This window comes from Carlito syrichta, unplaced genomic scaffold (assembly GCF_000164805.1).
Source record: "Carlito syrichta isolate Samal-C Ts95f unplaced genomic scaffold, Tarsius_syrichta-2.0.1 Scaffold315373, whole genome shotgun sequence".
NCBI lineage: Eukaryota > Metazoa > Chordata > Mammalia > Primates > Tarsiidae > Carlito > Carlito syrichta.
In genome coordinates this window covers 448,155-473,954 of record NW_007259469.1, presented here as the reverse complement: position 1 = coordinate 473,954, position 25,800 = coordinate 448,155, and the positions used below count along the sequence as shown (strand labels likewise).

The 25,800-nt window shown below is 39.7% G+C and overlaps 1 protein-coding gene across 1 annotated transcript in view; it reads left to right on the top strand.

Annotated features, from left to right (window-relative positions):
* Positions 1–1,323: 1,323 nt before the first annotated feature.
* Positions 1,324–25,800, top strand: part of LOC103275230 (uridine phosphorylase 2) — a 42,954-nt gene continuing 18,477 nt past the window's right edge. Inside the window, 5 exon segments of the mRNA XM_008072648.2 lie at positions 1,324–1,515; positions 18,521–18,609; positions 22,412–22,448; positions 22,451–22,555; positions 25,219–25,330. Of these exon segments, the coding sequence (XP_008070839.2) occupies positions 1,324–1,515; positions 18,521–18,609; positions 22,412–22,448; positions 22,451–22,555; positions 25,219–25,330 (535 nt within the window).

The window sequence follows — 25,800 nt, the reverse complement described above, 5'->3', positions numbered from 1 at the left end:
TCCAGATGTCAGTGCCCTGTGGGTCCTGGAAAATATGTCATTGTTTTGTATTACTAAATCTCATACACAATTATTCAAACTTTTACAACATAACCATAATGACTCTAGTATCCCTTGGGACTGAAAACAAAAGGCTGCAGTCCTCTGCAAGGATTGGGGGATGCTGTAATCCTCCCCAGAGTCTCAGCATAGGTCAGCCTCCACTAGGCGAACCCTCAAGGGAACTTATCTGTGGTAAATTTTCACCTGTTACCCCTCTGTGGCCCTGCCTAGAAGAGCAGTTCATTTTGGCAGAATTACAGAAAGAAAAGCACTCCCCTCAAAAAGAGCAATACAAACACTATAGTGATGTAGCTCTTGTCCTAGGGCTAAAATTATTTATTGTTTATAGCTATAATGTATGTAATACTTGTGAAACATGACACTCCTCTCTTTCCTTTCTGTCTACATAGCCTTTTTCATAGTTCACAGTCCAATTCATTTGCTGAGGTGAGATATGGGAGTTGGAATAGGGAATTGGAATTCTCTCTCTCTTTTTTTTTTTTTTTTGAGTTGGAGTCTCACTCTGTCGCCCAGACTGGAGTGCAGTGGCCACTCCTGGCCACCGCAGCCTCGACCTGCTGGGCTCCGGCAATCCTTCCATCTCAGCCTTCCACGTAGCTGGAACTACAGGCGCACGCTACCATGCCCGGCTGATTTTTTGATTTATTGTAGAGATGAGGTCTCGCTGCCCAGGCGGGTCTCGAACCCGCGGGCTCAGGCAATCCACTCACCTCAGCCTCCCAAAAGTACAGGATTACAGGCTGAGCCACCGAGCCCGGCTGGGAATTGGAATTCTTTAAATAGGAATTTTGGGTTCCTAATGGGGCAATGTGAAGAAAAATAAGGAGTTTGAACACACCTATGCTTCCTTTAATACAACAAAACCTAGGTCTGATGGGCTTAAACATGGAGATTGCCAGGAACTAAAGAGAACTGAGGTCAGGATATAAGGGAAGTTACATAAGACAGGAGAATAGGTACAAAGAGGAACTCACCTTCTAGTAACGAGAGTGAGAGGACAGTAGAAATGCAGCAAGGAACAAGTCAAGATGTCTGGTTACCGCCTACCCTTGGGGATGAAATTCAAGTGAGAGGGTGCTATACCTGGCCAACTAGGTGTAAGTCAGCCTGAGAACACTGAAACCAGAGGCCTGCATCTTTCAGTGTAACCCAAGAGAGGGTGCAAGTCTTCAGGAAAAGCTTCATATTCAGCTCAGGTCCACATTCAACATGGTGTGGGGAGGGCCAGTATGATGCTTTCCTGGAGCTAGATGGGCCTAGATGCATCTCGGTGGACCCATAGATTATATTCAGGTAGCCAGGGATCCCTCACCAAAAATGCTGTGGACAAAGCCTGACCTGCCACATAGCAGTAGTAAGCCAAAAGGTGGTACAAGGAGCACGTGGAGCTGGGAGCCTTCCTTGCACTTCCCTACCTACCCCATTTCGTATGTGTCCTCTCCCATAGAAACAGTGAGTACAAAGAAGAAGATAGACATTATGTGTCTGAAAGAAAATGAATTGTCTAAGTAAGACTACCTGAACCAAAGACACAGAGAAGCTGTTTATGGGAAAGTTTAAAGTCGCTGCCCTCCACCCCAAATCCCAGGATACTGGGCATAGTGAGAAAGATTAGCTGGTTAATGGAAAATAAAGTACATTTTCTTTGCACATATGTGTAATAATGTTAAACTGCAACACATCTACACCACAAATAAAAGAAGTGTGTATTTTTTTAAATAGCTTCCCTCTTCCATAAAGGATTTGTTGCAGTCACAATCTGTATATTGAAAACCAAACACAATCAAGATCAAAAGACTCAATAAGCTTCAGTTCTCTGGCATGAGGAAGAGAATACACTTAATAACATGTGTTTCGACATATGGAAGGTTAGTATGAGAAATGTGGTGGCTTGTGTCTTCCCTATTCTTGGAATGTCAATATTTTTGTGAAAGAAATTAAAGAAGCAAGAACTGTCTTATTCATCCTTTTACTTCCAGCACTTCCTAGATATCTTGGAGCATGATGTATGCTCAGTTAATATTTATTGAATGAATAAGTGAAAAAATAAACAGCTTAGCACCAGAATGGATAGTTTAAGACATTTTTGGAGCTCTTTCATGCCATTGCTGGTGCTTCAGGCTGAATGGAGAAGCTGCGGGACTGTGGTGTGGCAGGAAGTAAAGACCCTTTGTTAACCCATCCCCACCCTGAGAGACCTGAAAAAGAAGGAAGAAAAGAAAGGTGTAGATGTGAGGACATTGCTATACATTGCCACTCCTACTGTTACAGGCTGTGAAGTTGGTGTGTGTGTGTGTGTGTGTGTGTGTGTGTGTGTGTGTGTGTGTGTGGTGTAAGGGATGCAGTCTTAGGTGAACCAGTACAACCTTTTCTGGGTGCTTCATGGAAGAGGCGTCCTAAAAGGTGAGACACTGGTCCCCAGGCTGGTTTGGGAGAAAGGGAAAGAGGGCCAAGGCCTCAGGAAGGCATGTCCATCCCACTGTGCCCAGGGGCCATTTGGTCTAAAATTCAACTTTATATCCATACATGTGTAAATTCACTGATTAGGCTAAAAAAAATCTTGAAGTCATCTTTCAATGTGTATTCCATCAAACTTGCAGTGTGGAATGAATTCAGGAATTTTGTTTATAAATCCACCAATGTTTTAGAAATAGCACAATTACAGCCGGGCTGGGTGGCTCAGCCTATAATCCCGCGCTTTGGGAAGCTGAGGTGAGTGGATTGCTTGAGCCCGTGGGTTCGAGACCCACCTGGGCAACTTGGCGAGACCTCATCTCTACAATAAATAAAAAAATTAGCCAGGCAAGGTAGCACACACCTGTAGTTCCAGCTCTTAGAAGGCTGAGGTGGAAGGATTGCCAGAGCCCAGCAGGTCGAGGCTGCGGTGGCCAGGAGTGTGCCACTGCACTCCAGTCTGGGCGACAGAGTGAGACTCCAACTCAAAAAAAAAAAAAAGAAATAGCACAATTAAACTGCATTATTAAAAGGATTAAGATGCCATTTCATTAAATGTAAATATATAAAATGTATTACAGTCAGTGAAACCCTATTTTGGTCTTTCTTATTCTTTAAAATACCAGAAATCTCAAAAACAGAAAACCATCAAGGTCTCATCTGAGATGGTCTAGTGCAAATACTTGAGAAGAAAAACCATGTATTGCTACTAATAATTCCCTAAATGTGGCACTCTTTATGTTGCCTCTCTGCATTATTCACACTGTTCTTTGGGCCAGGAGCACAGGTCTCTCATATTCACCCCATTTCCATGCTTAGCAATATTTTTCAGGGGCACATCTTTCCTCAAGACTTAACCCGGCACCACGACATCCTGGAAGCCTCTTGCATCCCTCAGTCTGGATTTGCTGGTTCTCTCCTGAGTTTCCTAATGCCTGGCATCTTATTTACCACACATCGCTCTTCAAGAAAATGTACATTTCTTTAGGGCAGACGCCATCCATCTCATACTCTCTGTCGTCTCAGGATTCTTCCCTGCACCTGGCACATGGCCCTTACAACAAGGTTCTGGGAGCTCCAAATTCCCAGTTATTGTGCCCCTCCCCAGAGTGACACTGTTTTAGGGGGCAGGTACATTTCTAAGCCTACTTGTGCCAGTCTCAGAGATTCAGCAGAAAGCACACCGACTGCAGGGAGAGGCCTAAATGTTATCCCCTTGCACATCAGGACTCTGATTTCTTTCTCCAACATTAGAGGTTCAGGCAAAATTAAGCCAGATAGAAAATTGTCACAGGAGTGAGGATAGGAAAATGCTGGCACTGCAGAGGAAGACAGTGGTAAGGGAATTGTTTTGTTTCAGGCTAGATGCTGTGGAGTGTGGACTTGACAAATCTGATGTAGGGTCCTCCGGATCACAAGGCTGGGCTAAGTCATGGATACTGCTTGGCGCACAGCTTTTGTTTGCAAAATCCTCAGCAACTGGGCCTGAGTTTGCCTTGTGCATTCCTGCATGTGTGCTTTTAAAAAACAAAACCTTTTCCCAGTCTCATTTAGGTGACTGGCCTTTTGCAATATAGTCAATAAAAAAAAATTGTTGAAAAACAACCTAGCATAAGAGCAGGATCAAATTTTGAGAATATTGAACATTAGGAAGAATAATTGAAGGCTACCCAGAAGACATTAATTAGTACTCCACTTTCATAGATGTTATAAGACTATTCTCAACTTCACCCAAATGATGACCACTTGCCTTAGTATCTGAGGGAGTTGTTATATAGGGTCCATAAACTGGCATCACCTGACCCAGTTAGTGATGAAGATCACTGACTGACAGAATCTGCACTCGAAACAGACATGTTAATTAGTCTAATTCACTGGAGTAATTAATTAACTAATACTTATGTAATTAGCTAACACTTTCATCTGTCAGAGCCAGAGGTAAATGCTAGATTGGAATTTGGTGGTCCTCTTTATTATATCCTAAAAATAAATTAAGAGATATGGCATGGAATACCAAACCAAAGTGTGCAGATCCCAGGGGTAGTAGGCGGGCATGTTGAGTCTCAGGATGCTAGTGGTTGTTGGAAAGAGTGGCAGATAGACCAACCTGAGATGTGTCAGGAGGTAAGAGATAGACATATTATTATAAACTGTCAACAGATATTACTGACCCAAGCTGGTAGTTCATACATGTTCAGGATTATTTTGCCTCAGAATTGTCTTTATCTTTTACAAGTTAAGTGTCTGTAGGGATTTTTGCATATCTTGGGCAAAGTTACAAATATCTAGTTGGTGGTAGCATAGCAAGATTTAGGTTACATGGATTTCCCAACTTCAAATTTCCTTTTCTCTTTCCTTCCAACTTTGCTAGCTGGTCAAGATGGACCAAAGGTGGCCAGCATGGAATTCAAAGATTTTGCCAAGAATGGTTATCACCAAGAAGAGGAACATCTTATAAAATGGAGAAACCATTTAAGATATGAGCATTTGGTTCTTGACTGTGATGCACATTCTGAAAGAGAAATTTAAGCACATCATGAAATGCCCTGTATCTGCTGCTGCTTAGCATTTATAGACATTTTAGGTTTTGATTTGCTTAAAAACCACAAGACTATATTCTTGAAGCTCTCACCAGCACAGGACTTTAGCTGGTTGCTATGTGAGTGGAGGCAAAGAGGGATCAGGATGAAGTTCCTCTAAAGTCTTCTAGATTTTCCCTCCCAAAAGTGAAAAGTAAGAAACTTTAGCAAAAGAAGTGAATTCATGGATTTCTTAGCAGAGACTCTGTTTTCTGAAACTACTGGGCTATATTTCATTATCCTACATGGATTGGCCCATGGTTCAATATACTTTACCAACATCCTAGGGTTTAACTAGAGAAAGAAGCCCTGGGAGACAAATCCTGTTTAATTAACAGTGCTTCTATGTGAACTTGAATGGGCAAAGTTCAGATTAAGAGGTGTTCTGAGGTCCTGACTTTGGATATTTTCCTAACTTGTGATCACAAAGAATGAAAACAAATCAATGAGTGTAGAATGGAGATGACAAAATGAAATGTTTAGGAGCTAAATGTTCTCATGTGTTACTGAACATAGTTTGGTGACAACATGGTGGTGTGTCCTATAGAAACTCAAAGAGGACTTGCATCCATATACCATTGTCTCAAAGAAAATCAGTCTGTTTGCAACATCAGACCCATGTTGGGATCAAGGATGGTCGTAAGGGAAAGGTGCTCTGGTCAACAGTTAACAAGTTAATCAACCTGGTCAATGAGATAGGATGCCACACTTTCAATGGGAACCTATCTTCTTGGGAAAGTGCTGCTCTGAGAGCCAGCCTGTAGCATAAAAGGTTATGTCATGGAGGGTGGTTTTGATTTGTTAAGAAGCTTAAAATGCTAAAGGAACAGTTCATTAGTGATTTTAGGGGGATAGGGGAAGATGGTGACTGAGCCAGTCAGACTATGAAGTCCTGGTGTGAGTGAGTGAGTGTATGGGAAATTTTGTGTACGTGCTGGTGAGTGAGTGGGTGTGCGAGTGACTGACTGAGTGAGGGCTAGGGAGCTAGCGGCCAGGGCTCTCCTGGTGCAGTGGCTGGTGCTGCAACTGCTGGGCTTGGATCCTAGTGGTTCCTGGGATGCGGAAGCCGAGTGTCATTTTTTAAAAAAATCACGAGGATCCTTCCTGGGAAGAAAATGCTGGGAAAGACTGACTAAGTAGGGGCTTGTGAGCAAGTGGCTAGGGCCCTGGTGCAACAACTGGTGCTGTAGCTTCTATGCTTGGTCCCTGGCTCTTCCCAGGTCACAGAAGATGAGTGCTATTTTTTAAAAAACGTACTAAAGTTTTCCTGAGAAGAAGCAGCAGGGAGAGACTATCACCCCAGCCTCTGGCTCACCACTGCAGCAGGAGAGACTGCCAGCTCCTGGCTTTTCCTTACCACTTCAGTGCCCAGCCGGGCACCGGCAGCAGGGGCTGCAGAGGGAGCCCAGAGGCAGAGTCCCACTGAAGGGTGCAAGAGAGGCACTCCACCACCATCTTGAAGGCAGAGCAGGAAGGTGCTCTGACTTGTTCACCATGGAGCATCAGACCCGATCTCTGTGACTAGCAGATCAACTACTCAGGAGTTGATCATGACCAGAGAAAATATCCTGAAAGCACAAACCTGACCCCCTACCCTGATCCAGCTGCAGAACAAAGGGTGTGGCCAGAAAAGGATGAGGAAGAACTCCAAAGAGATCAGTAGTGAGTTCATGGCTGACCCAAACCCCCTCCTCCCTAGCAATTCTCTGAATGTCAGACCCACACAGCTGGGCCATGACTGAGAGGGACAAACCCAGGCAAAGCCTGGACATAAGTCACAATAGGAGAACTTCATTCCAGATTAGGCCTGGTTGGGGCACCCCCCCCTCCCCCGCAAGTACAAACCTGGGAAGAAACAATCCCGCACCTCCTCACTGGAGATCTCCCTGACCATACAAGAGTGGAGGGGAGGACTGCAGCCCCACCCACCTCCTCAACTGCCCCTCCTCCTTCCCTGTTCCAGACACTGGGGAGAGAGTGAAAGAGGTAGAAACTGCAGAAGAGACCAGATTAGAGGAACAATTGCACAGCTCACCACAAGAGGACAGAGTTTTTTTTAATTTTTAATTTTTCAAAAATTTTTGCCTGTTTGTTAGTTCATCTGTTTTTAAAATATTTTTTCTTTGTGCATGAATGTGTATTTGAGGGTTTGAACTACATTCCCACTCCTTTTGATTCTTTTTCTTTCTTCTTTTGTCTTTTGTTTTCTGTTTATGTGTGTATGTGAATGATTGAGTGTTCATCTTTCAATTTTTTTTTGTTGCTGTTGGGTTTTTTTTGCTCTTTTGTTCTTTTTATTTTATTTTTTAGTTTAAGGTGTGTGTCAATATATGTGTGAGGGTTCAACCCGAATTCCTTTTTTTTGCCCCCTGTCTTTCTGTTTTTCTTCTCCATTCATTTTGTGCTAGGCATGTGTGTGTGCATTTAGTTTTCCTGGGATTTTGTTGTTGTTGTTTAATTTCTTTCACTTTGTTGTTATTCCATTTGTTTTGGGTTGTGTGTGTATGTCTGTGTGTGTGTTCAATTGTTTTTTGCTTTCATTGTTCTGTGTTTTATTCTTTTTCTTTTTAAAATCTTGCCCATTTTATTTCATTCTATTTTTCTCTATGATCCTCATTGCTGTCACTGTATCTTGGACTCAGAGGGTACGTACACATACCCACTGCATCATCACACAGAGTGGTAGTGGAGAGTGGGTCTCAGAGACCACATACCACAACCAGTGAACACTGTAATTTGCAAGTAGTTTCTGAATCCTAACTCCCTATCCCCTTCCTTATTTGACTTTCAAAACTATAAGAGACAGCTAAGCTTCCCACCCACAGACATATTTCAAAATAGAACAAATCCAGAGCCCAGATCAGGGAAGAGTAGAGAACTGAGCAAACATCAGAAGGGAAAGTCTCTCCTACTGACACTGAGTAAAAGAACTAAAGAGAAAAGCAAGAGATCTGTCATAAATGAGGAAAAGTCAAAGGAAGAGCACAAGTAATTTCAAATGTAACAGAGGAAACTCCTGAAAAAAATCAGACCTCGGAGCCCAAACAATGGAAGTCACCAACAACTGGCCCCAGAATACAGCAGTGATTAGGGAATGAATGGAAAACATGAATAAGACTCAAGAAAGATAAGATGCAACACTGAAAGAACTTGTAACAGATTTTGGCAAGAAAAAATTTCATCCAGAAAATAAATAAGATAAAAAGCATGGAAAGCAGAATTAATCTAACCTAAGAAAAAAAATCTCAGAACTTAAAGATCAGATGGAATTAACTCAATCTGTAAAAAATGTAGAAAGAAAACTCAGAAAGAAAGAACAAAGCCTATAAGAAATGTATGATTATATCAAAATGCCAAACCTATGCCTGACTGGTATCCCAGAAGATGAAAGGGAAATGGAGAACAACTTGGAGCAAGTATTCCAGGAGGTAATCCAAGATAACTTTCCCCATCTCACCAGAGATGTCACCAATCAAACACAAAAGATACAGAGAACCCCCACAAGACATCAAATGAAAAGACCAACCCCTAGACACATAGTAATTCACCTACACAAAGTAGGTACAAAAGAAAAAATCCTAAAGGCAGCAAGAGAGAAGGGTCTACCTACCAGGGAAAACCAATCAGAATAGCAGCAGAACTAACAGCAGAAACACTACAAGCAAGAAGGGACTGGAGTCTAATATTAAAGTCCTCAGAGATAAACAATTTCAACCCAACCAAGCTCAGCTTCATTGGTGGTGGAAAATTAAAATCCTTCCCAGACATGCAATCCCTAAGAGATTATGCAGCTTCCAGACCAGCTCTACACGAGACTGGTGTTAAGCATAGAAGAAAAAAAAAAAAAGAATGACCACACACTTCGCAAGAGAATAGCAGGGCATAAACTCAACAGAGAATACAGTGCAACTGCAAACTGGAAAATACACACAAACATCAACCCCAAAGCCAAAAGAAAACAAGCAAACAAACTAAAATTTTTATAAGAGCCGCATGACAGGGATAAGCAATCACATTTCAATAATCAACTTGAATTTGAATGAACTAAATGCACCACTGAAAAGACAGAATAATAATTTCAGAAAAAACCATAAGTTTTAGGGGAGAGTAACATTCTGACTTGGAGCTGCACTATTATGATTAGATCTATACTTTAATAACAAATCGTAATATTTATTTTCCTTATCATCAACTTTAGAGTAACTATCCACATAGTGCAAAATATAGCTTTGGTTTTATCTGCCACCAATAGATCCATGAGATGTGGTAGGAATACATATATTGGGTGAGTAATTTTGATTTTTCATTTGTTTTGGTCAGATGGATTTTATTTTGAATGATTAGCTAATGGTTTTCTATAGTTATGCAAATTCCTTAAATTTAGATATTTAGGAAATTTAGAACACTGCTTATAATATAGAACAAAATCAAAACATGCAAAAATTCTTCCCAATATTATTTTTAGTCCTTGCTTTTGGAGGCAGAGGGTTGACTCATCTAAGAAAGTGAGGCACAAGAAGTAAAAAAAAAAAAATGCAAAAGTCTAACCAACTTTCAGGAATAAACAAATTCATAGTTCAGCTTGGAATTCACTATAGAGTTCAGCCCTTAATTCCAGGACTATGGGCTTTAACTGAGAAAAAGTCAAAGAAGCCCACCAGTGCCTAAGGGAGATATAACTGTTGCAGCGTATTATGGAGTGATTTCTTATAATTTGTAATGGACTTTACATAGAATTGACTTCTAAAATACCATGTATGTTATTCATCTCAGGGTAGACATAAATCTGCCAAAGTTGTCTACAAATTTAGCTACAATTTCTGCCCCAGGTTAACAGAACATAATAGAACATTAATCTTCATGAGGCATAAGGAGAATTTGTGAATTTTCTCTGATTTGCTGAGAGTTAGGTGAAATCTCTTGCTTAGAGCATCCATCATGTCAGCATTTCAGAAAGCACTGCACTTACCCATCCTAAAGGTAGGCTCCCGCCATGTTCACTTTTTCAGGAAACCATAGAGAGAGAAGAAAGGAAAAATTACAAAGATGAGGGTAATGATAAATGGAAAGACTTCTATCTAGCCAGCACTTTTCTTTGGTTACCAATGTTTACTACTGACCATGAGGTGGTTTAACATCACAATTTGCTAGGAAGACTTTTTACTACATGTGTTTGGAAAAGAAAAATAATGCAAAATAAAGTTTGAGGAGAAAACAGTGCTTGCAGGTCTGTTTGGTAAAAATTATATATTTTAGAAAGATCAAAGTATTGCAATGGCCATATTCCTATTAGGTTGAATTTAGTGTGAAATCCCAAACAAGTTTTTTCTTTGGTCACTAGAAGTGCTTCTGCATGAGCCCAATGGGACAAAACTCTTCAATAGACATTCCCCCAATTATCTGACTGAGAGATCATCAGACATTGAGGCAATCAAGGAAAGACAGATAAGACCTCCTAATAAATTAGTGGAAGCACTATAATAAATACAAGAGAATATACAGGGGGACCCAAAACCCCTGGAATTTATTTATTTAAAAAACTGCGTACTGATTGTTACACATTTACACTTCAGTCACCATCAAAGTTCTTTCTGTTTGATGCAATACACCAAGATGCTTTTTCTACTGCTCAAGACAGTTGTTGAGCTCATCAATTTTGGTGCCTTTTTGGTGCTTCAGTCATTTTTTGTTTCTCCTCTTCCACATGGGCAAAACATTTCCCTTTGAGAACTTTTGTCATGTGGGGAAACAAAAAATTCACTTGGGGTGAGATTGGATGAATATGGAGAGTAGAGCATGGGGATCATGTCTTTTTTGGTCAAAAACTACTGAACACTTAGCACAGTGTGGGCAGATGTGCTTGTAAATCACATCATGAAATGGGCAACATGTTGAAAGAATTTAAAAAAAAATACACTGAAACCAAACGCAGTTTCTCACAACAACACTAGCTGTCACACTGATGCCAATGGGTTTCTATAACACTTACCGAGCACAGGGAACCTGTACTAAATAGGGCCTGCCCTCCAAAATATAATTCAATTTTTTAGGGATCCTCATGCATACATTACCTGCTTCTCAGTCTACACACACACACACACACACACACACACACTTACTTTTGCCTTCTAGCCATCAAAATGGTTCAATAAGTAAAATCACTTTCCAGTGGGGCAAAACAGGCTCTAAACAGAGCATTTTTTTTTTTTATCCAAAAGAGAATTTGCTGAAGATTCCACAAGCAAGTGGGTGATGAGCTTATAAGGTTGTATAGTGATTATAACAGAGTGAGAATAAGTGGTGATGAAAATCCAGTCAGGCAGAGAGGTGAGGGTCTGGTTCTGGGTATTGTAATAGAGATAAGGCAACTATCGCTCTGTGTGTATGTGTGCGTGTACGCGTGTGTGTGCGTGTGCGCGCTCGTGTGTGTGTGTGTGTGTGTATGTGTGTGTGTGTGTGTGAGAGAGAGAGAGAGAAAGTGTCAATCCCCTTATTTTCACCTCTAAAGTAAAGCCGTCCATCCCAATGATTTCCCAGGAACTAATATTTGGAGTATAAAAGATAGTGCTTTTGTTTTCATTTGCTTTTGTTTTTATAGAGGAAGACTATTGCTTTTTTCATCAAAGAAATCTGAGGTTTAATCTCAACTTTTCACTTAGCAGCTGTGTTGTGCTGATTACAGACAGATAAATATGTTTATATACATATTATAACACCATATATATGTTTGTGCCTCAGGTTCCTCATCTGTAAAATGAAAATAATAATTAACCACTTTAGTTGTTGTGAGGATTGAATGTGCCATTGCACATTCCATACAGAGCCTGGTATACAGAAAGCACTCTATAAATGGTGAAGGAGAGACAGAAACTTAGATGTGTGGGTAATAGGCAACTTTCTGTCTCAAAAACATATCCTAAGTCTTTTAACTTTATTAACTAGGTATGTGACTAAGTTTATTAATTGTGACGAATCTTTTAATTAATCAGAGTCATCCCTAGATAAGGGTCCTGAGAAAATCATTTTGAGGCATGGACCTCAAATCTAACGTTTGAATTCACGTAAAATCTTGTTAATGAGTATCAAAGGCATCCTTGATCAATGACTCTTGGAACATAAGCATCCAAAAGAGCGGTAGGGACTGAGGTTATATTGAGAAGATGAAGCAAAAGATAGAAGGAAGCCACACAAAGACAAGGAGCTGCAGCCTGCAGGCAAGAAGGGAAAGGGCGGTTGTCTTGCTGCCAGGAACTTCACCCACACACTTACACCTTGCTTCCTATAAGGGAGGAAGAGGAAGGAGGCAACTTGGCACCTACTCTCCATTTTCCTTCTTCCTCCCTCCCTCCCTCCTTCCTTCCTTTTTCAACCCTCCCCTCTTCCACCTCCCCCTTCTCCTCTTGCTCCTCCTTTTTAACCTCTTCCTCTTCTTCCTCACTCTTCACTTCATCTACGGGGTAAGTGAAAGAGCTAGGGTTAAATAATTAAATTATGGGCTATGTTTTCTGAGTTACTGTGGTCAATGGGTTCACCTAGTGCAGTGGGCGGAATCCTGGAAACTGGACTTGAAAAAACGTGGTCCAAGTCTCAACTCTACCACTCGATGGTATAACTTTAAACTTCTTTGACGTCTCTGAGCACGATTTTCTTGTTTTATAGAGGAAGTTAATATCTGCCAAACCCACCTAAAAGAGCTAATGTGAAGTTTTAGTGAGTAGTAGATGTGAAAGCCTTTTTTTTTCTTTCTTGTAATTGCTAAAGAAATGAAAAAGTCATATGAAAGTGGCACAGTTCTCTGCTAGTGGAACTGTAAATAGATACAGGCATTTTGGAAAACAAAAGTTCTTTAGAAGTTTATTCCCTTTGACCAATTCTGTGAATCATCCTAAACAACTTGACTTACATGTAAAAAAAACTTTTAGGCACAGTTCATTTGAGTCTAGTTTATAAGGAAAAATATTGTATCATAAAAGTCCATAATAGTCTATGTAATGTCAGCATAGCCACTTGGCATCCATAAATAATGTATTTCAAATAAAAACTTAATAATATAGGGAAATGTTAATGACATAAAGTGAAAATATGCAGAATGCAAAGTTATATAATTACAACTTTTTAAAAGCTATTCATTAAAAAAGATGGGAAGAGATCAGGTGGGGTGGCTCATGCTTATAATCTCAGGACTTTGGGAGGCTGAGGTGGAAGAATTGCTTGAGGCCAGGAGTTTGAGACCAGCTAAGCAAGACTCCATTCCTACAGAAATCAATAAATCAATAAATATTGGTAGAAAAAAAGTAGGTTAGTGGTGTTCATGTTTAGGTGGTAGGGCAATGGAATTTTTTTTTAAAGTCATTTTTCTTGGTGATATTTTTCTAATTTTAAATAATGAACATAAACTGCTTTTATAATTAAAATATACATGAGACAAAATAAATAATACAGAGAAGTATGATTTTCCTGGAAGTAGTTCATATACAATTTTCTTATGAAATATTTCTTATAAAACAACAAAAATCTTAATAAAATAAAATACTGAATAATGATCATTTTCAAGATGTGAAATAATACTGTATTATTGATTTTACTGAGTTATTTTATTATTTAATAAAATGAGAATTAGTAAGATTCAGCTATAAATGTAGGTGTTAAGTAGTGAACTAAATTGCTAAAACATAATGAATTCTGAACACCCAGCAATATTGTTAATAAAATTGTATTTATCTCTAAGAACCAGAACAGCTGAATAATCATGTTTGCATTAGATTTAGTATAGGCACATTTATGTCTTACTGGGGCAGAAGTGATTGTTTATAGTGTACACACTCTAAATTGTTTCAGAGAATGAGTGTGGCTGTAGTATCTATTAGGACCACTGACATTTCTCTAGCCAAAGATGCAAAATTTATTTGGAAAAGTAAGAAGAAAACTTAACAGGGAAAACTCAGTCAAATTGGTCGTTGTTTGGGGTTGGGTGGGGTGGAGAATTGAGATGATAGATAAAGGACATGAGGTTTCTTTTTTAGGGCATTAAAAGTTTAAAAACTCATTGCGGTAATGGCTTCACAACTCTGTGGGGATACTAAGAAATCTTTGAATGACAGACATTAAAATGTGGATTGTGTGGTATGCGAATTACATCTCAATAAAAGCTATTACAAAACAAAAAAACTCAATCATTTTTCCTGAAGTTAGAAATATTTTACTTTTACATCTCCAAACATTGCTAGTAAGCTGTGGGGTTCTTTTGTCCCTAAATTCAAGTGATAGACAACGTCTTCATTCCTAGAATCCAGGAAAGGCTTTTTTTTTTTGAGTTGGAGTCTCACTCCATCGCCCAGGCTGGAGTGCAGTGGCATGCTCACAGTCACCCCAGCCTCAACCTGCTGGGCTCAGGCAATCCTTCCACCTCAGCCTTCCAAGTAGCTGGCACTACAGACACGTGTTACCACACCCGGCTAATTTGGGGATTTACTGTGGAGCTGAGGTCTCTCCAAGTTGCCCGGGCTGGTCTTGAACCCGTGGGCTCAGGCAATCCTGTCACCTTGGCCTCCCAAAGCAGGTAAGGATTTTTTAACATGAACAAACCTTTTTCTGGAAAATAACACAAAAAGAGGTTATAAAGGAATTTGGAGAGGAAGCACAGAGATAAAGGATATCAGTCTATACCTATAATTTGTGCTAGTACAAATACTGAACACAAAGCTTCCTTTAAGGTTAAATGATTTGTTGAGAAGCAATGTGGTATAAAATAATGACAATAATTATGGTTAATATTTGCTTCATACTGATTGTGTGCCAGGTATAGCACAAAGCATAAAAACTGCATTTAATAAATACATTAACACATTTAATCTCATAACCTCTCTATTAGCTAGAATACACACACACACACACAAACACACACACACTCATATTGAGTCAGGGGTCTCACTCTGTTGTTCAGGCTGTAGTACAGTGGCACAATCACAGCTTACTGCAGCTTCAACATCCTGGGCTCAGGCGATCCTAACGCCTCAGTCTCCCAAATAGCTGGGACTACAGGCACATGCCACCTTGCCCAGCTAATATTTTTTTTCACTTAAAAAAAAAATTTTAAAGATGTGGGATACAATTCAGGGTTAGGTACATAAGTGGTCATCATACAGGTGAAGTTTGGGCCTCCCATTGGTCCTCACTTCACCTGGTTTGGGATCAGGTACTCTTATTAATGTGATGTGCTCCGCCCCCTCGCCCCCCACCCCAACGGCAGTGATGAGCTACTAACAATCTCCTTCATGTAGAATTATGAGAAATGCTCAGGGTCTACTTATGAGTGAGAACATGTGGTACTCAGTTATTTGTCTATTCAGCTGGCTAATTTTTTTATTTTTATTTTTTGTAGAGGCGAGGTCTTGCTATGTTGCCCAGGCTGGTCGAACTCCTGAGCTTGAGTAATCCTCCTGCCTTGGCCTTGCAAAGTACTAGGATTACAGGCGTGATAGCTAGGTAATATTGATAATTCTATTACAAATAAAGAAGCCTAGGATTACAGAAGTTAAGAAATTTGTGCAAGATTATACATTTGAGCAGATTATAAAACTGCCGTTTCTAGTCAGTTCTGTTTTACCATAATGGTCATCTCTCTTTGCATGGGAAGCTATGTAATATAAGTTACTAGGCTCTAAATTCAGTAAACATAGAATAAGTAGCTCTCTTTATTACACCCCCCAACATAGGAAACCTGAAAGGTAGTGAGACCAACCAGTCTAGTGAGACCAACCAGAAAAAGTAGAGTGTGGCAAAAAATGTTCTATGTTCATCAGATGTCTATTCTTCTTCTTCCTGGAAGCATGGCTAGCCTAAACGTCCAGTTTCCCTGGCAGTAAGGTGAGGTCAAATGACTGAGTTCTGGCCAACGACATGTGGGTAAAAGTGCCTTGCTTACTTCTAGGCCTGGCTCTGATAGAAGGCCCTGGGTCTCTGAATAGCTATGTGGAGTAGACATCCTTTTTATACCATCACCCTATTTTGGATTGAGGAAGAAGCAACTAATATTTTATTTTATTTTGTTTTGTTTTATTTTATTTTATTTTTTTGAGTTGGAGTCTCACTCGGTCACCCAGACTGGAGTGCAGTGGCTGCTCCCGGCCATCACTGCTGGGTTCCAGTGATCCTTCCGCCTCAGCCTTCTGAGTAGCTGGAATTACAGACATGCGCAACCACGCCCGGCTGATTTTTTGATTTATTGTAGAGATGAGGTCTCGCTGCCCAGGCGGGTCTCGAACCCGCGGGCTCAGGCAATCCACTCACCTCAGCCTCCCGAAGGCGCAGGATTACAGGCTGAGCCACCGAGCCCGGCTAAGCAACTACTATTTTAAATATCATTATCCTACCTGATCAATAAGATGTGGTTAGTTTGTTCAACATACTTGGAAATAATCTTTGTCTCATTTGAAGATTTAAGTGAGAAATAAATATAGCAGGATGATAGGGTGGAAGCAGAGAGATAAATAGGAATTTGAGACTGAATTTGGGTATAATGGGGCAAAAAAAGAGAATGAATAGACACATAGTTCTGAAGAAACGGGATTTAGAACTTTTTGAGAGAAAGAATGCTTAAGAAAAAAACATGAAGGTGAAGTGAGGCAAAAGAACTTGGAGAAAGAGGAGGATTGATGTTGAAGATCTAATTTTAGTAAACACACAAAATCATAGGAATGCAAAACTATGGTGAGAAGGTAAATGAAACTTAGTAGAAGGTAGAATAAGAAGTGGGATGCTTCAGTGAAGAAACTCTATTTGTCCTGCTGCATGCTTCCAGAAGAGAATGTGGGGGTGAATACTAAAAAGCCAACAGAAAGACAGGCTTGTCAAAAAGAAAGCACTACTGCAGAAAGCCTTAAAGCCATTCTTGGTGTCAGTCATCACTCCATACCCAGCGTGACTCAGTGGCTACTTCTTTACTCCCACTCATCCTGGATGTGGCACTTTAGCCACAGCCTGGCCCCAACATGGACTCTAATGATGCTGCAGTTGCTAGTCCTCCTCCTTCCTCCTGCATGAGCATTGCATCCTGCATAGGCAGACAGTCCTCAATTTTCCATGGGGATTTGTGCATGTCAACGTCTGTGTATATGAGTTTGTAATCTATGAGTCCTGTGGTCTCTTTCCGCTCTACAGGCCAGTGCTTCTCAAAGTTTAACATGAATAAAAATCACCCAGACACTTCATGGTCTCATCTTTTGGAAATTCTGATTCAGCAGGTTGGTGTGTGTCAGAATCAGCATTTCTAACAAGCTCCCTATTGGCACTGACATTGTTGGTCCATGGGCCACACTTTGAGTAGGGCTGCCATTGAGGACTCCACCAACCACACTAAATATATCATCTTCTTTCCACCCCAGTTGCACTGCCCCAGCCCAGGTCCCAATTGTCTAGTGCTAGCTAGACAACCACTCTTTCCTCTCTTTCTTGGTAAAATACCAAGGAATGTAAGACAGTGAGCTGATTATTGCTATAAGAATGACCTTAATTCAATATATTCACATTTAGGAAGCATATCTTGCATAGCCTTTGATTATTTTAGTATTGATGATTTCTCACTTTCATTATTTCTATTAACAAATCACCTTACACCATGGTAGGCCAAGACATTTTTGCTAAGAACCATGCAGGTCTTTGCTCTTTGTTCTTCCCATATATCTCTCCTCATACTTTTCTCTTCACATACCTCAAAAAATCTTAACAAACCTTGCATTTTTCTATATCTTTCCCTACTCTCAATCTAGTTGCACATTAAAAATAACCAAGGAGATTTTTTTAAAAAGCATGGTGACTCCCTAAAAATATTTTTAAAATCTTCCCAGATTACCTGATGCACAGCTAAAGTTGATAACCCCTGTTTCTGGCCTTTGTTCCTCAAACACCCTTTCCCCTTCCCTTCCATTTTTCAGCTATCAAAATCCTAATCATTCTTCAGGGTGCAATTCAGATATTACTTCTTCCATGGAGGCTTTTCCAAGCATCTTCTCTCCCTGGTCAATATGAATTTTTTTTCCTCACTGTGATCCTAAAACTTTTGTTTCATGCTAATGCTGGTAGATAGTATTTTACATTGTAATATAATTAAATTTCCTTCTCCCCAGAACATTTGTGAATTTACTAATGCCAGCAATTTCATGCATTCTTCTTTAATCCCTAAGTCTTAACCTAACATTTGTATTGTTGAATTAAATTTAACTGTTCAGAAAGTGAAAGAAGATACTATTAATTTCTCCTTCCAAAACATCTAGAGGTACAGATTCATAATTAGTTAATGGGTCATACTTGATTTCAAAAATAAAGTATTCCATGGTGGTAGTATTGTGGGGGGGACCCAATAAAATCTGGCATTATCTTTTTGGAGGCCAAGCCTCTTGCAGTATGTTTGGAATTTGTTCTTCCAGATCAGTGATCAACCAAAGATTTTATCTGGAAGTTCTGAGAAAGTTGCATCACGATTTGTGGAAGAAACCTACCGAGTTGTGGCAAACAGGTGACTGGTTTTTCCACCATTACAACACACCTGCCCACATCACACTGAGTGTTCAGCAGTTTTTGACCAAAAACAGCATGACCCCATGCCCCACCTTCTCTATTAGCCTGATCTTGCCCTGAGCGACTTTTTTGTTTGTTTTGTTTCCACAGATGAAAAAAGTCCTTAAAGGGGAAAGTTTTGCCAATTTGAAAGTGGTGAAAAAAAAAAAAGGCAGAAGCATTGAAAAGCATTAAAATTGATGAGTTCAAAAACTGTTTTGAGTGGTGGAAAAAGCATCCCAATAGGTGTATTGCATCAAACACTGAGTACTATGAAGGTGACTGAAGTTTAAACATGTAAGAATAAATGCACAATTTTTAAAATAAATAAATTCCATGTTTTGTGTCCCCAATTTGATTAGAATTGGCCAATTAACCAGAACCAGAATTTTTTAGAGGTAGCAGGTAGAGTTTGATTTATTTTCACAGATATCTTTCTAAGACACTTGCTTTTTTCCAGTCATATTATTTGCTTTGTATGAGAATGTTCTATGTTCGAGTTCTAAAAAAAAAGAGAACACAATCCATCAGTACTTGAAAACTCAGCCTTGTCTTCACAGAGATGATAATCAATATTAATTGCATTATCTTCAAAGGAGAACTCTGGGTGTATAAAGTTTAAGCCTAAGACTCTGACAATCCCTCTTATTTCTCTCATGGCCTTATTTGCTATATATATATGGTACAATTCAGGATTAGGTACATAAGTGGTCATCGTAAAGATGAAGTTTGAGCCTCCCTTTAGTCTCCACTTTGCCTGATTTGAGATCAGGTACACTTATTGATGTTATGTGCCCCCTACCTTCACAGTGTCCCGCTACTAGCTACTAGCACAGCTAGCAAAGTGGCTATTGGCTTAACACGATGTAACAATGTAAGATTACTTCTTACTCAGATTAGGTACAAAGTAGGTGTTCCAGGTTGTCAGATGGCTTTTTTCCAACTGGTGATTCAAGAACTCAGGCCCCTTCTACCTTTTACTCTGTTACCTTCAAGGAGTGGCACACAAAGTTTCACTGTGTGAACATCCATCCAGCAGATGGGAGCAGATTTCTATGGGCTGGGACTAGAAGAGGTACTCATGACTTCTGCTCACATTCTAGTGACTGGATCTCAGGCATGTGGCCTCATCTAACTGGAAAGGAAGCTGAGAAGTTTAGCTGTTTGCCAAGAAAGAAGGGCAGATAGTTTAGGGGAACAACCTCTGCTATACTCATTAGAAAGAATCAGACAATTTAAAAATATGGTAGAGGATCCTTAGATATTATCTGCTCAAACTCAGCATCCAAATATGTCTTTCATAGTGTCTTTTATAAAACCACAAACTGGTACCCTCCAATCTTTCCCTAGAAATTTTAAGTAATGTAGAAAATCATTAGTTTATAAGACAGTGCAGTATGCACTTTGAAGATGCTTTATACTCCTTATACTACATAAAATGCAATAGGACCAGATTACAACAGCATGGAAAAGTTAAGTATTCTAAGACAATAGAAATATTTGAAAGTGAGTTTGCTTTGATAGTCATTAGGCAAAGTCCTTAACATATTTTTGTAATCCCTGTGACTTCTTCTTAATGCATTTCTAATTTCCTTGATAAAACCAGGACAAATGATCATTTTTTTTTTTTTACATAAATCACAGTGTCACTTAAGGTCAATGTTGGTTGGTGGGCTTCAGTCATATTTTACTTCTCATTAAAGCCGTCAGACTGAAAATTGTGTCCAGAGGTAATGTTTTGTAACTCTGGTTTAGGAGTAAGGCTTCAAGGATAAGCTGCTTCTCTCTATGTATATCATCTTTATGTCTCCAGAAATATTCACAAATTCTTGTTGATTACAGCAATATCTACAGTTCAAAGAAGAATTCAAACCACAAGCTATTCTAACATCTGTTTTGGTTTTATGGTCAATCTGAATAGTTGTAATTTACATTCACTGGCACCATACAATGAAGTTATTTTCGAACTACTGTATTTTGGTAAGAAAAAAAAGGTCTCCTCGTACTTGGATCTTGAACAAAGTCTTAACTATCCATACCAACAAAGAAGAAAATTTCATGAATAATCAGTAATAATTTAAAAACTCAACAGAAACCATGGTCTTATTTCCTCTCTGCTTCCCAGCCTTTATGGGACCTCCATTGCAGTTCATTACTAGTTTAAGGCCCCAACAGAGAAACTCATAAGAAGTCAGAGAAAAAACAATAATAGAATTAGAAGAGAATCAAAGGGGCCTGGTGAAGGGATAATGACCTCCCATAATTGAGAATGAGTGCAGCACAGGAATTATTGCTAAATGGAAACAGAATGCATTATTTTCAGACCACCCAATAGTTATGATAATTCATTTGTGCATGGGGGTGCCTAGTCTACAACCCCAGTTAGGTAGTCCCTTAAACAGATATTCTTTATCTCTGTAAGGGACCTCTCTAACCCTTTTGATTCTCTGCCCAATGGTGTCCACATCAGCCAGGTTCCATCAACTGCCTTTTCCTTACTAGAGAATTTGAATCAGTTTTATTTGTACTAAATCCTGTGTAATAGGGATAATAAGCAAGCTCAAAAGCAGGGCCAGGAAATTGTTACATGATATGAAGAATAATAGTTACCATTTGCTGAGCACTGGGAAGGTGCCTGGATTTGTGCAGTGTCCTTTGCCATATACTATCTCATCTTCTTAAAAAACTCTGTGTTTTTCCTGTTTTGGAGATGATGGCTTGAGGTACATAGATTACATGTGTGACATTGAGCAAGTCACTTAATGAGCAATGGAGTTGTGGTTCAAAGTCAGCTTCACCTAACCTCAAAGAGCAGGCCCTTCACTGCATTCCTTCTCCCGTTTTGGAGTTCCTTTGTGCTCTGTGCACCTCAGTGACTTAGCCTAGATTCCTGGAGGACTTGGCACCTGCCACCCTTCCTGGGTCTGAACGTCTATGGCTACTTACCCTCTCGTTCCTGACCCCAGTGCCTCTCTCTGGCATTCAATACTTCCCCTATTCCTGGTCCCTGAGCTCTTGTACCCCTAACAGGCTGTTGCACAAGCAACTGCCAGACAATGTTGCTACCATCTTTTATTAGATTTGACACCCTTGACTGTAACACCTATCCTAATTTCAGAGATGTGAAAATGTGAATAATAATAATAATAATAATAAATCACTGGAATTGATGAAATACCACAGCAAGATTCCAAACTTACAACCATATGACTTGTTCTATGAGGATTTCTTGTGAATGAGAAATTGAAAAGTCTTGACACGATTACTTTAAAGCTTTAAGTGAGCATAGTATATGTTACAATGAAAACTTGATTGGGGGTGTGGAATCAGAGAACATATCTAGAACTGGTGGTTCTTCTTTTGTTCTCATATTACGTTCCATGGCCTCATTACTTATATCCTAGGCATGTGTTGTGTTAATGCCTACACTAGACTGTCTGTATCAACTTAAGGTGCTGGTTGGTGTTCACTATAAACTAAAACATCAGGAAATACCTCTTCAGCAATATCAACACTCACTTTGATTTTGTGATTTTCTTTACTAATTTGGTACATAAACTTTGTTTGCATCTGGTTGTCTTATCTGCAATTTAATGACGCAAGTTAGTTAATTCGTGAATGTAACCCATGACATCCACACACATTCTTAAATAAATTGACTTTAAAAATGAAATAAAAACATTAGCGGTGAAACTGAACCTTGGTTTTTATCCCAGTGACTGTGCAAGTACTTGTTTATTTTTATTTACAGTTTGAGTCAGTGGGAGCCCCAACAGAATGAAAGCATTTGATGTGCTGTTATGCACAAGAAGCTTGGGCTGAAAGGAGGTGAAGAAGACGTAAAAGACATCTGTGCTGAGACACACAGATAGTGTATGTACAACATTGGGCCTGTGTCTCCATCAGTGTAGGTTTACAGGGCTGCATCTTCGTTAGTCACTGAAGGCTAGAGAAAAAGTGGTAACGTCTGTATGTAGGAGTTATTTTTCCCCTCTTGCTTTGCATTCTTACACAATTAAACTAAGTATCCAGGTAGGACGTTCATTACTGGGAAAAGTCCCTGGGGCAGAACATAGCATGCAGTGTCACTTTAGTTTATTAGTTACCACTTAACTATTCAAGTTAGGGAGAAAATTCTCAAAGTACACCCCATGTCTGTTTAGTTTGTAACTGATTAACACCCCCCAATGCACACATAAAATTTGCTCCCCTCTATTCCATATCCAGCTTTTAGAATGTTGAACTTGTAGTACACAGAGGCCAATTTTCAGGATTGTTGAAGCGCTGCTGTTTAAACTATAATAAGTTTGCTGAAAAGCTGCTAATGCATTTCTAGGAGCTCTTGTGAAAAGCTCTTCTGCATTTAGAATGTGTTAACAGTTCTGGACACACACAGTGTCCTAAGACAAAATGAAAGTGGAATGATTTGCTGTTTTAGGGAACATGCAGGCCATTTCCTCCTTGGACTCAGTGTGACATACATTTATGAGGGTGTGTGGGCAAGTGTCCCCAGCTGGCTTTCCTAAGCCTGTCTATCTGCACAGTGCTGTGTTCTGAAGCAATAGCTCTGAGTCCCATCACATGCCTGAAAACTGCAACCCTCATAGGGGGGACATGCAGGCATGCCAGGGGACAGAGAAAGTCTTCTGCAGAAGTGTGACAATTCTGAGAAGCTGAGATGTAAATGGATGCTACACTTGGGAACAGGCGCCATCCACTGGTGCCTACAGTAACCAATGATGAGGTGTGATATCATTGCTGAATGTTTGTGGTGAAAGAGAAAAGTATCCAACACCAATGGGGCAGCTAAATTGATCTCCACCCTGGTCAAGAGTGTCTGAAACCTGCTCAAATGGAATAATTCATTTATTAATTCATTTGTTCACTCAATAAGCAATTAAAGAATGTCTACATCATAAGGAAGCCAAATATCATCTGATCTTGGCTTTTTTTTTTTTTAGCTAACATTAGCTGGACTTTTAAACTATAATTGTCCTTTTTCACACAGTAAATGAAGAAAGACAAAAAATAAGGTTTATAAAAATGTACAATTACCACATAATCAGTAAAACTTTAGGGCAAGATTGTAAAAATAAATAAATAAATAAATAAAAGATCCAGTTGTCCTGTCAGGGAAAAAGACCTGAAAGACCCAAAATATGTATCACATCAAGGTTAGCAAATTAGAAATGAGTCTTACTAGGCAAGCACCCCTTGGAAAATTCTTCCTCTCCAGTAGCTGAAGAGAGGGAGGGAGGGAGTAAAGGAGCGAGAAGAGAGAGAGAGAAAGAGAGAGAGAGAACGAGGACTTTGTGTGTATGTGTGTGTCTGTGTGTGTGTGTGTGTGTGTGTGTGTGTGTGTGTGTGTGAGAGAGAGAGAGAGAGAGAGCATGACAATTCCATTTGTGATTTCATCACCATGTTGCATAATAAGTGATAATCATAAACTTATCAAATGTCTGATTTTGAAGGAATCTAATAGATCAAATAATAATTCATCCTCTTAATTTACAGTTGGGGAAAATAATACTTAGAAAGTTTATTCATCAGTGCCAAAGTCCCAACCTTGTTAATCTTGAACTTACAAGTTGATACAGGTTTGGTTCCTGGCTTCAGAGGCATTTGGAAATCAGGGTATATTTAATGGGACCAGAAACGGGAAACCAAGAGGTTCAAAGTTTCCATTGTCCAATATTCATGATGGAGAGAGGGAGGGAACTTGGGTGAAAACATCATGGTCATGGCTGAAGTGGTTTTCCAAAGTCTTTGTGTCTAAGAGCAGAATACATTGAGGAACATATCTGACTTTCTATTGTCATATCAGGAATGAAGTCACCACCAATTTTGAACTCAGTTCCAGTTTCTACAAATTACAGCACTGAGATTTTTCCAGAGTATTATTAGAACATAGTATAACTACCAGGAGTCGCTAAATCCTCTAGCCCGTGTTGACCCCTTTTCTGGGGACATTAATTCTACTATTCTAAATGCTGAGGTAAACTGGGGTTATGGTCAGGATCTATGGCAACTTAAACTCACACATGCAGTATAAGCTTCAAATTCTTAGGTGGAAATTTAACCTACATTTCCACCCTAGTACCTTTCCGAGCACTCAGAATTAGCAGCAAATGAAATGTATTCACTATTGCAAAAGGACTGGTGATACAGCAGCTAAAATTACATTTCCTTGAAATCAAGTCACACTTGCAAAAAGCTCTTTTTCAAGGCTCATCGTGAAGAGTTCAGTAGGGAAATGATAAGTGACACTGCCCTAACACACCTATACACCACGCCGTCCCCACCTTCTGCTCTTGATTATTAAGGCTGAAGTTGATGTAACTGGCATCAAGATGCCACCCTCTGATCTTCACAGATGAACACATCCATCAGCATGTCATGTAGGCGTCAGCTAAGGATGGGATGACTTACGTCTTTCTCAGCATTGGCACAGTCTTAATGATTATGTAAATGTATCTGAGGGCTGTTAACTTGTAATGAAGGAAGAAAATATGTCCTGTTAATGCATCAGTTTGCGAGATGTGTGATAGCATTCTCTTTCTCCCAACAGCATGGCATGGACATCCCCTCCATTTCTATTATGCTTCATGAACTCATCAAATTACTTCACCACCCATGGTGTGATGTCACTATTATCAAAACTGGCACATCAGGAGGAATAGGTGAGATGGATTGATTTCTACCATTAAAACTGAGTGGTCCTTACATACCTGGTAGCTGCCAAAATATATCCACATACTCAGAGCCCAGCAGAAACCCAGGTGGGTTAAAAAGAGTCAGGAGGTTGGACTTGAGGAAATTTACCCACATTGCCTTTTTCTTTTCTTCCTCCTTTCCTTCATGTGAACACAGAGGTGTTCCTCTTGCCAGATGGTCTTGCCAGATGGTCTTAGGTGTTTATAAGAGGGATGAGTAGAAGAACTGCTAGAAAATATGTTTTGAGAGTAGGGGTACATGTTAAGGTTTAGGAATTGTATAAGTGACAGAAATAGGTGTGTTCAAATAAAAAATAACCACACAGATTTATCAGTTTTATCAGCTAAGTAAGCAGACTGCATGGCTCTTAGAAAAACATTGCAGCCGGGCTCGGTGGCTCAGCCTGTAATCCCACGCCTTTGGGAGGCTGAGGTGA